The sequence below is a fragment of the Platalea leucorodia genome (assembly GCF_965183815.1).
Source record: "Platalea leucorodia genome assembly, chromosome: 7".
In the NCBI taxonomy this organism is placed as follows: Eukaryota; Metazoa; Chordata; class Aves; order Pelecaniformes; family Threskiornithidae; genus Platalea; species Platalea leucorodia.
The window spans coordinates 67,394,567-67,407,834 of record NC_138829.1 but is presented as its reverse complement, the minus strand read 5'-3'; the positions used below and the strand labels follow the sequence as shown (position 1 = coordinate 67,407,834).

Below are 13,268 nucleotides of genomic sequence, written 5' to 3'. Positions count from 1 at the left end.
GAATCATCCTGGCAAATTCGTGGCTTTTAAGTGGGTTAGTGCCGTTAGAACAAGCAAAGATGCTACAGGAGCATCCTTTTTTTGTTGTTTTGCCAGTTAGCTGGTGAGGGGCAGAGAGACACAGTGTATTTTCTCCTCTTTAATTAAGTACTATGCTCACCAAGCATAATAACTGTGTGAAATCAGTATCCCTTTAGTTATTAGATCAAATACCCTTCGTGGATAGAATTCCCTACCAGGAAGCTCCTGCTTCGTTCTGTTCTCTCAGGCTGCATGCAAAGAGTTTTGGTGAGCCCTGTGATTCCTTGTTGCCCAGTTGCGTAGACAGGAGCATGCTTGTGATCCTATATGGTTTATATGGCTGGCTTTTCTTCTCCAGGAATTCAGAGCCCTAGAGAGAGGAAGGCAGCGTGATGCAAACCTCAGGCTCCCCAGGAAACAGAAAGGGGCACGTGCCAGGGAAATATTCCCAGATGCTGTGGTTTAGAGATTGTTATCAGCCTGTATCTAACGATGACCTTATCTGGCTGACTGCGTGAAAAGGTTTTGTATATCCTCTCCCTAGAAGCGCAGAAAACCCACAAAACAACCAGATTTTATCACAAAGAGTTACAGGTCATATACGTACGTTTGCGTCACTTATATTACACATTGAATACATTTAGCTCCATAACTCCTAATTTCATCACAGGTTTGTGATGTAGCAAATGAGTGATACCTTAATTGTAACTCTTAGATTCCTCTATAGCCATTTTGGGTACCTTGCATGTCACAGAGACATGTATACTTTCTTAAGCAGAACTCCTAGAATGATCAAAGTTGGTTAAGGTTTTCTCATTGGTCTTTAGTTGAAGTGGAATATATTCCATAGCTCTACCGATTGCATTGTCCAGATCAGAGGACAGGGCTATTGAGTGTAGGCAATTGGCACATTCTGCTCTCTAGATGAAATAACAGCCGATATAGTTAAAGAAGAAAGAAGTGAACTGAACTGATATTGGCTATTTGTTTCAGATTTTACAGAATACAGTAACCAATTTGGCCTCACTTCTTAAATATTTAAAGCAAGTTCTAAAATTTTACCTTTAGATTCATTCATCCTTCCCAAAAGTCTGTCACTGAATTTGACTGCACCAATTGGAAAGACATCAAATCTTTCTAAAAGCTCCAATTTACCAAAGATATACTATCATCTGTAATATGTTATGTTTATGGATGTGCTGTTTCAGTAAGTGTGGAACAGACTTCTAATCCATTCCAAGGAGTTCTAAATATTTGGTATTAGCTAATGCGAGAAAACTTATTGAATATCAGTTGAGACTGTGGGTATTATTAAATAGAAATTATTATTTTGACAGAATTCTTAGATAAGGGATGAAATAGTTGGGTGTAGTATAAAACACCCCATTTCTGTTACGTTTTGTTTAGATAAATAAAAGAATGTATAGACCATTACTTAAAATTATTGTAAGGTTAAATTTAACAATATTTAAACTAAATATCAGCCTAAGCTGATACAAATCAACATAACTATGCCTATTTTAGAGGACATGGTCACAAACTGAGAATCTAGTTTATTTGGATACTATCTGGAACTCCCCGATCATTACAAAGAATAACCTATGTAACACTATGGAAAATTTTTCCCTCTAAGAAAAAGAAGATTCTTTACTATGGATGTGATGCCTTCAGTTATGCTTCATGGAAAGTATTAATAGCATCTTATGTCTAAAACGTGTAAGCCAAACAGCTATTCACAATAGTACTAACACATGTATGTGCTTTAGGTGAGTGCCATTTTACATTTCCCTTGATACTTTTGCCTGGTTTAGACATGCTAACCTGGAAAAGCAATTAACCTTGATTTTGGTTATTTTTCTGCATTGTAAAGCTGATCTAGTTTCTGCTATTGTCAGAACTTGCTACCTTTTTTCTCTGATCTTAAAAGTAAATATTTAAAATTAAAAAAAAGCACGCTGATTTTATTATCCTTACTTTCAGTCAAAAAAGATCCAAGCCCAGCTGAAAGAGCTTCGTTATGGGAAAAAGGATTTGATTTTTAAGGTAAGTCTTGTTTCACTATAGTTAGATAAAGTATTAGAATTAATATAGTATTGAAATAATGTGGGAGAATGATAGCTGTCTTTATTACTGTAGTTCTAAGGAATTATTTCCTTCCCACCATACCAAAAAGAGCTCAAAACACCAAAGACAGACATAATACCATAATGTAATTTCAGAAATATCATCTATTTTCATTGCTTTTGTTTTTTGCAAAACACTCTAACAGGGACAGTGCTTTTTATTAAATTGCTTTCTGAGCCAAGGAGGAGAAGATTCGAAGCCTAGAAAGTTGTCTGGTGTCTTTTATTTTAAATATACAAAAGCAGTGGAATTTATTCAGTTTATGAATATCTGTATTTACACACTCACATAAAGCAATGTTCTAGTTTCCTGCTGGTGGCCAGAACCTGTTGCCCTGTTCCATAGATGCTGTAACACATTTTTCACCTTTCTAACTGAACAACAGAATGTTTTACAGGTGGTTCTTGTTTTTTCTTTGATTAGCAGTCCTCCATGGCAATGTCAATTATTGTTAACACTTAAAGCAAATCTTTGTGTTTGTGACAAGCTTGAACAATGGAATGTTCCTTAGGTTCCTGCAGCCGAATTCCTGTTATAGGCTGAAACATCTTTACCAAAACTGAAGCTTCTAGAAAAAAGATGAAATGTCTGTGCCTTATACAATCCAAATGAACAGCCTGTCTAGCTAGTGTATTTAAAAAAAAAAAAAAAAAGAAGGGGGGGAGGACAAAACATACAGACATTTTGCTGAAGGGCATCAAGTCCTTGTTAACACAGGGAGAAGTTAATCCCTGTTAAAGAAGGAGAAGAGAGATTCAGGTCACCTGACTGGAGGCTGCTAATTGAGTAGTGCTTTTATTCCCTGCATAAAGGATGAAGATAAGTAGTCATCTTCAAAGTGACTAGAGCTAGAATTACTTAAAAGTAATTCACCTCAATATGAGGTCCAAATTGCCTTCTGGAGTATTTAATGCTCTCTACTGTCTTTCTATTGTATGCATAGTACTGTAAAGATGGAATAACGTAGGCCATTTAAAATACACAGTGTGATTTGTGTGATTTTTTTTTTTTTTTTTTTTTTCCTTTTTTTTTCATGTGCAAGTTGATTCCAAGTTTTTTCAGGAACACTTATTTCTGGTCATCATAAGACCCAAACTAGGGGAGTAGATTTAGAGATGAGACCTAGGCATATTATACATCTAGGCAGTTAAATTTTAATACCAGCTAGCATTAACAAAAATAACACTTTTTTTTCTTCAAATTCAGTTTAGCTATAATTGAGAGTTTGAACAGAGGAAAAGATGATAGCTTCTAAACTTGCCTGGGTGTGAAAGCTTGTTTTCATTGGCTGAGGCAGAAGGACTGTTCAGTACTACTGTCTGCTTGTTGTGCTCGTTATGCTAATATGCAGTGATCCTGAAAATGGATCTGAATTATCAGGTCATGTAGTAATGCTTATGAAGGGAACACTCCTACCCTAAGCAGCCCACCTGAAAACGGCTTATTGAAGCGGAGAAGGAAAACACAAGCATGAAGAAGTGAACAAATGGGAAAGACTTCCTGGCAAGTCACTGGCATACATAAAATGAAATCCACCTTCCCTTGGTCCTGGTTCAGTAAACTATTTAGAAGGCTTTTCCTCAGCAATGACAGTTTAGTGGTTAGGGTATAGATGTAAAGATCAGGGGTTTGTGGTGGAGGGGAGGGAGTTTACTTGTGTTGCAATGGACGCAACGTGTCTACTGTGAATGGGAATAGAAGTGGGTCTCACCTGACTGGATATGGATGTCTGCACTGTGGACTGCATTTCTAATCCTTGGAGGGTTATTCAGTACTGCGGCGGGAGTCTGGGAAATACATCTTCTCCTTAAAGCCTATGTCTACATTTGACCACATGAATTATGCCTTAAACTCCTTGACCTACACTGAATAGACATAGTTCTTGATCATGAAGGAATACTAGGGCCACCAGCTCAGATGTAGGTCCCAAGTTACGTAGGGTGAGTTCTGCTCTGAATGCACTTACTTGCAAAATAGTGAAAATGTTACTGGCCTTTTAGGGAAATTATGAACTAATGTAATTAAAAATGCTTTGAGAACTTTAGATAGACGATGTTAATGAATTGTGAAATGGATTCCCAAGCCCATGTACTGGGAATTACACGTGCAAGTAGCTGAAATATCTCTTGCCCCTATGCAGTTCTGTATGTGATTGCCTGCTTTTCTAATTTGATATATCCTTTATGTGTAGGCAGAAATATTTTTGTCAGGTTTGTTTGTCGATCTTTTTCCTGACTAAAGGGAATTTGATTTATGAAGGAAATGGAACAGCAAACTTATACTATCCTCCCAAATAATCACGTGAAATGTGGTTCAGTGTGCTGGTTTGTGTGTGTTTCAGGTCCAAATACAGACATACTGAACAGAGTAGAAGCCATTTGGTAGAGGGCTGAAAGCTTTTTAAATATCTGTCTGATCAGAGAAAGGCTGCTACGTTTGGGCAAGAACAGGTGGTATTTCATTTCTAGTTGCTTTGAGACTAGAAACTAAACAGATTTCATGTTATCATTACTGTTGAGGCTGTTCTGTGAAGCTCTGATTCTTTCTGATAAAAGATCAAAACGGTGGGTGAATAGTCTTCTGCCAGCACAGAGCATGAATGGTGCGTGTGAGATAATCTCCTGGCTGCTAGTTACCGTCATGTTATGGGACTTCTACCCTTTCCCCCTTCTGCCATGTTCCCACCCCATTAAACCTCACATTTTCTGTGTGCCTTGCTGAGGACTTTAGGGAATTCCGTTCTCTGTATAGCTCTGAACATTGCAAGCTTCTCATAGCAGTTCACTAGAAGGATATAAACTTGAGGCTACTAGATTTCCAAAGGGCATGAGGGACTGCTTCTGTTCGTGCCCATTGAACTATTGCTTTCTGTGGTGGAATTAATGAGGATATATGTGAAGTAAGTCGGGGGGTTTTTTTGTTTGCTTTTGTTTTGCATAATCAACATCGAGAAACTAGTTCTTAAATTCTGGTAACTATTATCGTCAGTGACTTTGTACCGACTAGAGCTGTGGGGATTAAGTGGGAGAAGAAGATGAAAGGTGGAAAAAGACAGCTTTCTCCTGTAATACACCAGTGAATTGGTAAATTATATTTACTTTTAACAATATGTGACAGTAACTTAACAAGTGGTAGTAAATAAAACATGAATTCATCACATTTGGCATGTATTTACTCTCCTTATGTTTTCAGTGTTTTGTAATCTAGCTGATTAATTATGTAGCATGTGTGTATGTATATCTATATTTTTTTCTCTCTCTCTCTCTCTCTCTCCGTATGTGATATAATGCCATACGATCGAGAAGCAGTGAGAGTCACAGAAATGAAGTGATGCACTCCAGGCTACAGAGGTTGTCAGTGTCTCTACTGAGATTAGAATATGAGCTCCTGTCTCTTTGTCAAAGTTCAGTTCCTTAAACCATGCAGTGTACTATCCTTAAAGAGTTGACAAAAGATGAAATTTGTTTTGTATTTTAATGAGAAAAATAAGGAATGATTAATAAAAATTTTCACTCAAGCTTCTTAATTTTATAGCTGCCTTTTTAAGTAGGTACTTACTAGTTCTGAATGAGTCCACTCCTAATAACAATAATTTAATTATGGTTCTAAAACCCTGATTCAGTGAAGTACTCTTAAGTTTAAATGCTTTGCTAAATCGAGGTCTACATTTGTTTCATAACCACTTGTTTTCAAATTATTCCTCCTTCCATAACTGTCTTTCCAACATTTGGCTATACTGTCCTAGAAGTCATCACATGTTTTACTAAATTAAAAAAGAATTAAAAATGATTTGTTGTTTTTTTTTTTTTTTTTTTTTTCATGAAACGCAAACATATGTGTGTATCTGATAGGAATACAAGATGAAGAAAAATATATTCAGCAATAACTTTCGCTATCAGTTTAGACACACATCTTCTATTTTTTTTAAATCATTGTTCTTCTAAATGTAGAATGTGAGAATGCTTCACTGTTATGGCTTGAGTATATCTTTGTTTATTCTTTGGTGATGAATTTCTAAGGATTCTGCTTCAGATTTTCAGAAGTATGAATTTCATCTACTGCTTAATCTGTTTTCCCATTTGTGATTTAAATTCTGAGACACAAAATACTGATAGACAGTCCAAAAAAACCAAAAAAAGTTCAAATGTGAGCAACAGCTAACTAAGCTTAGCCTACCAATGTACTTAATCATTGTTCCATAGTATAATTTAAATTTAAATAAGCAAGTAAATGACGTTTGCCTTACAACAAATTAGGTAATTGCTAATAAGTATTCTGTACATAGTCTTATCATAAGCAGGATGGTTTATAACTATGCACCTTCCTCTGAAGAGCAAACCACGTTTGCTCCTGTTGGTACACGGTTGTGGCTGGTTACTGAAGCGTAACTGTCAAGGTGGCCATTTACACTGACAAACTGCTTGCCTGTGGCCTTGGGGGATCCTTAAACCTCTCTACATGTTTAGAGCCATCAGGTGCCCAGGCAATAACATCAAACTAGAGGGTGTCTGAGAAGACAAATGCAGGGCTGGGAGATGAGGGGCATCAGGAAGCAGCAAAGACGGAGGCTCAAATAGAGAGGGAAAGGAGAAGGCAGGCAAGGAGGTTAGTGGCGGTGACTGAGGGAGAGGAGAACAGGGTAGGGAGGAGGGAGGGAAGAGGAGAACCTTGCTCCCAACGCTTGACAACCTCTGCTGCTCCTCACAAGCGTCTAGCTTGTTTCTGTGGTGGTACTCTTGAACGCACACGTTTCTGTGAAGTACAGTATCACAAATTAAAAGCAAGATTGTCATTTACCTTCTGTTCTCTTTTATGCTCCTAAATAGTGTTTCAGGTACTGAGCACTCAACACCTCTGAAGGACTAAGCAGTACCATATCAACATCTCCGATTTAGGCTTGTCTTATAACCACTTACACAGACGTATAAGAAAGAGAAGGCAGGTTTAAAAATAATCTTTTTTTTTCCTTCAAGGACTTGTTTTGAGGAAGTATTTCTTTCTGAGAAACACCTGAATTGACTATATATGTAAGGGGCAAAGGATGTGTTTTAACGACTTACCTAACTAAACATGTACTTAAAAGTCTGACATTTGTAGTCAAAACCATTTTGCTAAATTCTTTGAAACACATAGTGCTACACCAATCAAGTCATTTTTTGGATGTGTGAAAATAATTTAAACGATACATTTGATATTGTAAATAGAGTCAAAGAAAAGCAAAATTATGTGAAATTGTTTTCATATTGTACTGACTGGATGTGGAAATATTTATACCATTCCTCCCTCTAAAGTAAAATTGATGCCACCATCTGTGTTTTCCTCTTTATTAGCAGTAGTTAATTCCATGCCACAGTGAACCTATTTCCTGGAGTTACGAAGTATTTATTTCTGTGGTGCAGACTATGAGATTCTGCATTCCCTACAGAGAAAGAGGTGAAATGGCTAAAGAAAAACAAACAAAAAAAAAACCCACCACAAAACCACTGAAGACCTGACTTAGCAGAGAACTTGTGTGAAACATTAAAATATGAATGACCTTGATATCTGGCCTTGAAATAATTGATTACATTATTTTAAATCTTTGATAACCTTTTACAGAAGTGCTTTGTGTGCTTGCACGTGTATGAAGATGCAAAAGTTTTGGCTTTTCCAATACAATTCTAAATATTTGTATACAGTTGGCAGTCAGGCTTGATCCAAATCCAGCCATCCCATAAATGTACATTCACTTCACCCATGAATTGCTCCTGCTTGTATTAAAATTTTTATCAACTGCAGAATTCATCTGACCTTGCATGTTTGAAAAATTAGTCCATTTTACACACTTTAAAGGATTCTTCATTATGTTCAAAGTACCATAAAACAACTTCTTTCCTTGAAGAAAGCTTTCCAAAAAAGCAACATTGTTTTCCTTAAACTTTATTTGTACGTTGATTTATTTAGCACAAAAAGAATGCTCTTACCTTTGCTAATGCTTTTACATTGCCCTGTAATGCTGAATGTAACTTTTGTAGCTCAATGTTAAAAGGAGATGATAAGAGAAAACTGAGGACAGTTTCCTATGGGCCTGTCATATCAACTTCCCTGAGAGAATACTCAACTCATCTCACTTTCAGACAGGTTCTCTACCCTGCAGTGTGTTTATTCATCCAATGTGTTTCCTCAGCATCTGCATCTTCTGTGACCTCCCTTGGGAAATTTAGCAATGCTGCTTAGGAAAACCAAACAGCAAAAAAAGCTATTATAAAATATCAGTTATAAACATAAATGTAAAGCAAAATATTAGAGATTTTTTTTGCGGAGATCTTAAACCAGTGACTTTTTTAGGGATAAGAAGTTCTGTAAGCTACAGGCTGACTTCAGCATGTTGCATAATAACTGAATAGAATCTGGAAGAAGAGACTCACTGGTTATTACACATTTAATGTATAGTATTTTTAAGCATATTATTTTGAGAGAATAACTATCAAAGACTTCAGATAGGAAAATGTTCTCTAAAAAGTTTCCCTCGACTTTGCCAGAAATGACACAATGAATTAAAGTAGCAAACTGAACCTCCTTTTCGCTATGTTTTTATTTATTTTATGATGTTTTCTATTTGATAAATTTAATCTCATTGGTCTACTGCGGGTTGTATATTATTCTTTGACAATTTTATTAGCAAAAAAGAGGTTCCTTTTCTTTGGATTGAGTTTATTTTTTCTATAAGCGTTTGCTTTTCTTACAAAGGATGAAGATGAAATGAAAAGAGCCCACAATGCAAGCAGAGTCTGACAGATGATGAAATGAAAAGTCTGAAAATAATCTTACGGATTTTTCCTTTTAAATACATAAATAAGAAAGGTTACTTCGTATTTACTGAGATCAAAACTTCTTATGTATATGTGTCAATCCCATCAGCACTGCTTCAGTTTTGGCAAAAGCTGTTTTCTTAGGAGACTATGGAAAATAGAAAGGATGTTCCATATTGTCTGACTCCACAGAAGATTCAAATATGTATGTGTTATTCTTTCACAATGCTCATCTAATTTTTTTCTTAGAAACCTGCAGCAGTTCAAACTCTATGTATTTCTGCTGCTTGGGTCTATTCGAGTCTATTAGCCTTAGTAGTAGAAAATGTTTTCTTATACGTCTTGAATCTTCCTTACTGAAATTGAAGCCAATTAGTTAATCATGCTATCTCCCATAGACTTGGAGAGTAGATTTAAAAAAACCAAACAAAACAAAAAACAAAGAAACAAAAAAACCCAAACAAACAAAACAAAAAAAAAAACAAAACAAAACAAAACAAAAAAAACCAACCCAACCTTCTTTTAAAGCGATATTTTGCATATTTTGAGATTATTATCCTGTCTCTCTCACAACGTTCTTCTTTTTTTGGATTAACATATCTAGAATATTTTGTCCAGTCTTGCTTCTCAGTACATGTTTGCACACCATTAATGCTTCATGTTAGTCACATCTGAACTTGTTTTCTTTGGTCTGTGTCCATTTGCAGTGCCCTAAAACGGACACTGAAGTCCAGCTGGACTTTTCAGTCATGCTGAACAGAGCAACAGGCTTTTTGTAGTCTGTAACCACAGTTTTCTTTGGCTTTTCTACAAAAACACGACATATTCAGTGGTGATATCATCTTGAGTCATTCATCCCTACTGTGCTCTATTCTATATTTGTTTTACTGATTATTCCTGTCCCTATTTAGCATCTTATACTTGTCTTTAGTGAATGTCATCCTATTTTTTCCAGTTTGTCAGGATAAATTTAGATAAATCCCATCTTCTATGATACACACAGTTCTGGTTTGATGTCACCAGAATATTTAATGAGTATATGTTTAGTTCACTGTTCAGTTCATGAATGGTATATATACCAAATAAAACTCTGTCTCCTAGAGAGGTAGTCTGATTATTCTTTTCAGTACTTTTCCAAAAATGAATGTTGTACTAATGGATCTATAAGTCATGACCTCTTCAATTTCTCTCTTTCTGAAGATGGGTGTCACGCATATTCTTTCCAGTCTTCAGGTTCTTCATCCATCCTGCTGAGTCTGTAAGGAACTTAGAGCCTAATACCACTTCCTAAAGCAATAAAAGTGGCGATGCACAAGCACGGCTAACAGAAAACAATCAAGTGAAAACTCTTGTAAATCTGTACTTGGACAGAGTTGTATTAGAGAGAAAAACGATCTTTTACCTAAAACAATTTGCCTAAAAATTTAGTACTAAACCTAAAAAATGAGGTATTGTGTACCATAGCATTTAAATTTGGCTGAAAAGGGGTGGAGGTGGTGGTGGAAATAAGTCATATATCAAACCACAAAAAAAAATTTAAAATAATTTGGGGAAGAAAGGCTTAAATAATACTTTGCATCAAAGATATCACATGGAATTTGTCCCAGACCTTGAGAGATGACCTCCGTAGAATTTTTTTGAGCAATTATTTCAAACTATGATTTGTTCTCTTGTAGAAAATGTCTTTGAGTGTAGGAGACAGCATCATGGCTGCAAGTATTGCAAAATGCTTTTCTTCATCTTTAGCGCAGGAATTATTATCTTTGCGTTAATTAATATTAGTAAACATTTGTGAGTAACAGATCCAGTGATTTGGTGGCTATACATGCAGATCCGGTTGTCTACAAACCCAGAATTTATGGAGTGGTTTGCATTTCATGCTCTGGTTCCATTTGTATACATTGGTTTGTGCAAAGCCAGACAGAAAGATTGATGACATTTTTCTTTCAAAGCATTTGCAATACAAGGTAATTACAAAATCAGTAAAGTTATATGTTTAATAGCTTAATCAGTAATTAATGCTCTTTCACAGAAGTTGCTGTGTCTGGTGATGTATGACAGCCCGGAGCACGTTGCTAAGGAGAGCTGAATAGGGAGAGCTGAATTTTCATGTTGCAGTGTGATAATGTACAGCTGTTACTTTGATGACTTGCTTGAAAATAGGTGTGCTTTCTTCAAGGAGTATCCTTGTTTGTTGAAAGTCTTCAGGATGGCAGGAAGAAAATTGTAAGTATATTCCTCAAAGCAATTGCATTGATGGCTGAGGGAATGGAAGTATAGTGTAGATTTTATTCATGTTAGAAGTTGGGTTATATGAAGATTATTCTATTTATCTGTGGATTTCTAGAGTGCAATAATTTTACAGAATTCAATTTTTGCTGTTTTGAGAATAAAAGGATTGAATATGAACTTTGTGCCAGGTTTTTTTTGCTGATGAATCTGGCAAGTCTCATCCTGAGGTGGATGACTGATGGGGTAGGCTGTGCAGGGGTTTATGGGTTAATGTCATGAGTGAGAATTGCTGTTTTCTTTGAGTCCTAAGATAAGAGATTGTGGGGTCTTCCTTGAGGTATTTCTGCTCTGTGGTACAATGAGTGTTGGACTTAGTCTTCATGATTTAGGTTCCCTATAGCTCTTGCTGCATGTGGTAGTTCAGTCTTAGAAACCGCTAGATTTTGTTTTTTCTTTCCAAGTGAGAAGGTTTATGATATTTTTTCCTTGTTTTTATAATGCTTTTGTTGATTATTCACTTTGGGATTTTTTTTTTCTTGATCATGTCAATATCTTTGTACACTTTTAGATATGTATTTGCATATTGCCTAGTGTTGGATGTATAATTTTGGTTTTCAGGTTATCAATTATTTATGATTAGATCTGGCTACTTATTGCATGTAGAAAAATGCTTCAAGACAGGATATTACTGAGTTGTTTTCCTCAGTAGAAGCTGAGGCCCCTGGGAGAGACAGGCAATTGAAATTTGCTTAGTTGATTTTTGTAAAATTTATTAGGAATCTTGCATAAATATCTGTCATTGGTATTTGGGTGGTAAGAGATGGCATGATTACTTTTCAGATAGCTATCTTGTTGAGATAATATAGTTAGCATAGGCACCATTTCCTCATCTTCTGTTACATGGTCTTTTATCACTGTATGGTGAGTGAGTACTTCTTGTTTTCATGAAGCACAACATCTTATTTTTTAATTTGATTTATTTTGTAGTAGGTTGTTTCTCCCCCCGCCCCACCCCCACACCTTGAGTGGTGGTATAGTGTATTTTCACAATATCAACAAAAATGTACGTAGAAAGTATTATCTAGATTACATGTGTTTTGCTTTGGAAGTAGATGTCACTGTTTACCTTGGCATCTTTTTGCTGGTGCATATTTTCCATTTCAAATGCCATATTTTAGCATTTTGTATATTGTTGTGATGATGTTATATTCATTAGTAATGTGTTAATGTTACCACATTATGTTAGCATCACAGGAGGAGCCTGAAGATCTAGACGGAATTGGCTGCTGAAAAATACTTACAAGCTGTTTGCAGACATGGGAATTTTTTTAATATAAAGAGACAAATGACATACAAGAAGGTGGAGGGATGTCATCATATATATTTCCCATAAGGACATTGGATTATGTATTAACATAATTCATTTATTTCCTTATTGAAATAAGTCTCCTACTATTCTACTATTTTAATGGTTTCATGCAGTTTTGGCAATTATGGATTTGCAAAATGTGGATATCATTTAGTAATTCAGGTCTATTAGTTTATTGTCAGTACATTTTTTACAACACAGTTTTGAGCATGAAAAATTGTTGTAACTTTTTTAATGAACTGAAAAATCCAATTTTAAAAGTTACTATGTGGCCCTGAGGATGTTGCCTTAAGGATGTGGACTTGCATTAGATGGTAATGCAGTCTTAAATACCTGGTTTGAGTTACTGTGTGAGACAAGGCTAGTCAATAGCCGGCGTGAGGCAAGGTTACTTAAATCTAGCAGCAGCAGCTCCATGTTTAACTGGCAGCATGCAGCTGTTCAATCAACTTACAGACCTGGTCCAGCTCCCACTAAAATGAAGAGAGGTTAACTATTGATATCAAATTGAAATTGATTGGGACTTTGACTGACATTTTCCAAATGGTTTATTTATGATAATGATTTTGAGTCTGCTCCATGGGGTTGAAAAATTTAAAAACTTTTTCACGTAAAGTATTGAAAAATTCCAAACTGCCCAAAGATCAGAGAAAAAAATAGGACTGAGGGAAAGGCATATAAGAAGCTGAAAGATGAGTCAAAACTTTATCTTGTGTACACATGTAGGAGGA

At 35.8% G+C, this 13,268-nt stretch overlaps 1 protein-coding gene across 1 annotated transcript in view; it reads left to right on the top strand.

Moving 5' to 3' along the window:
- Positions 1–13,268, top strand: part of LUZP2 (leucine zipper protein 2) — a gene marked incomplete at its 3' end in the record, with an annotated part of 198,263 nt that overhangs the window by 130,524 nt on the left and 54,471 nt on the right. The window contains exon 7 of the mRNA XM_082318626.1: positions 2,002–2,064. Coding sequence (XP_082174752.1) covers positions 2,002–2,064 — 63 coding nt within the window. The remainder of the gene's footprint in view (positions 1–2,001; positions 2,065–13,268) is intronic.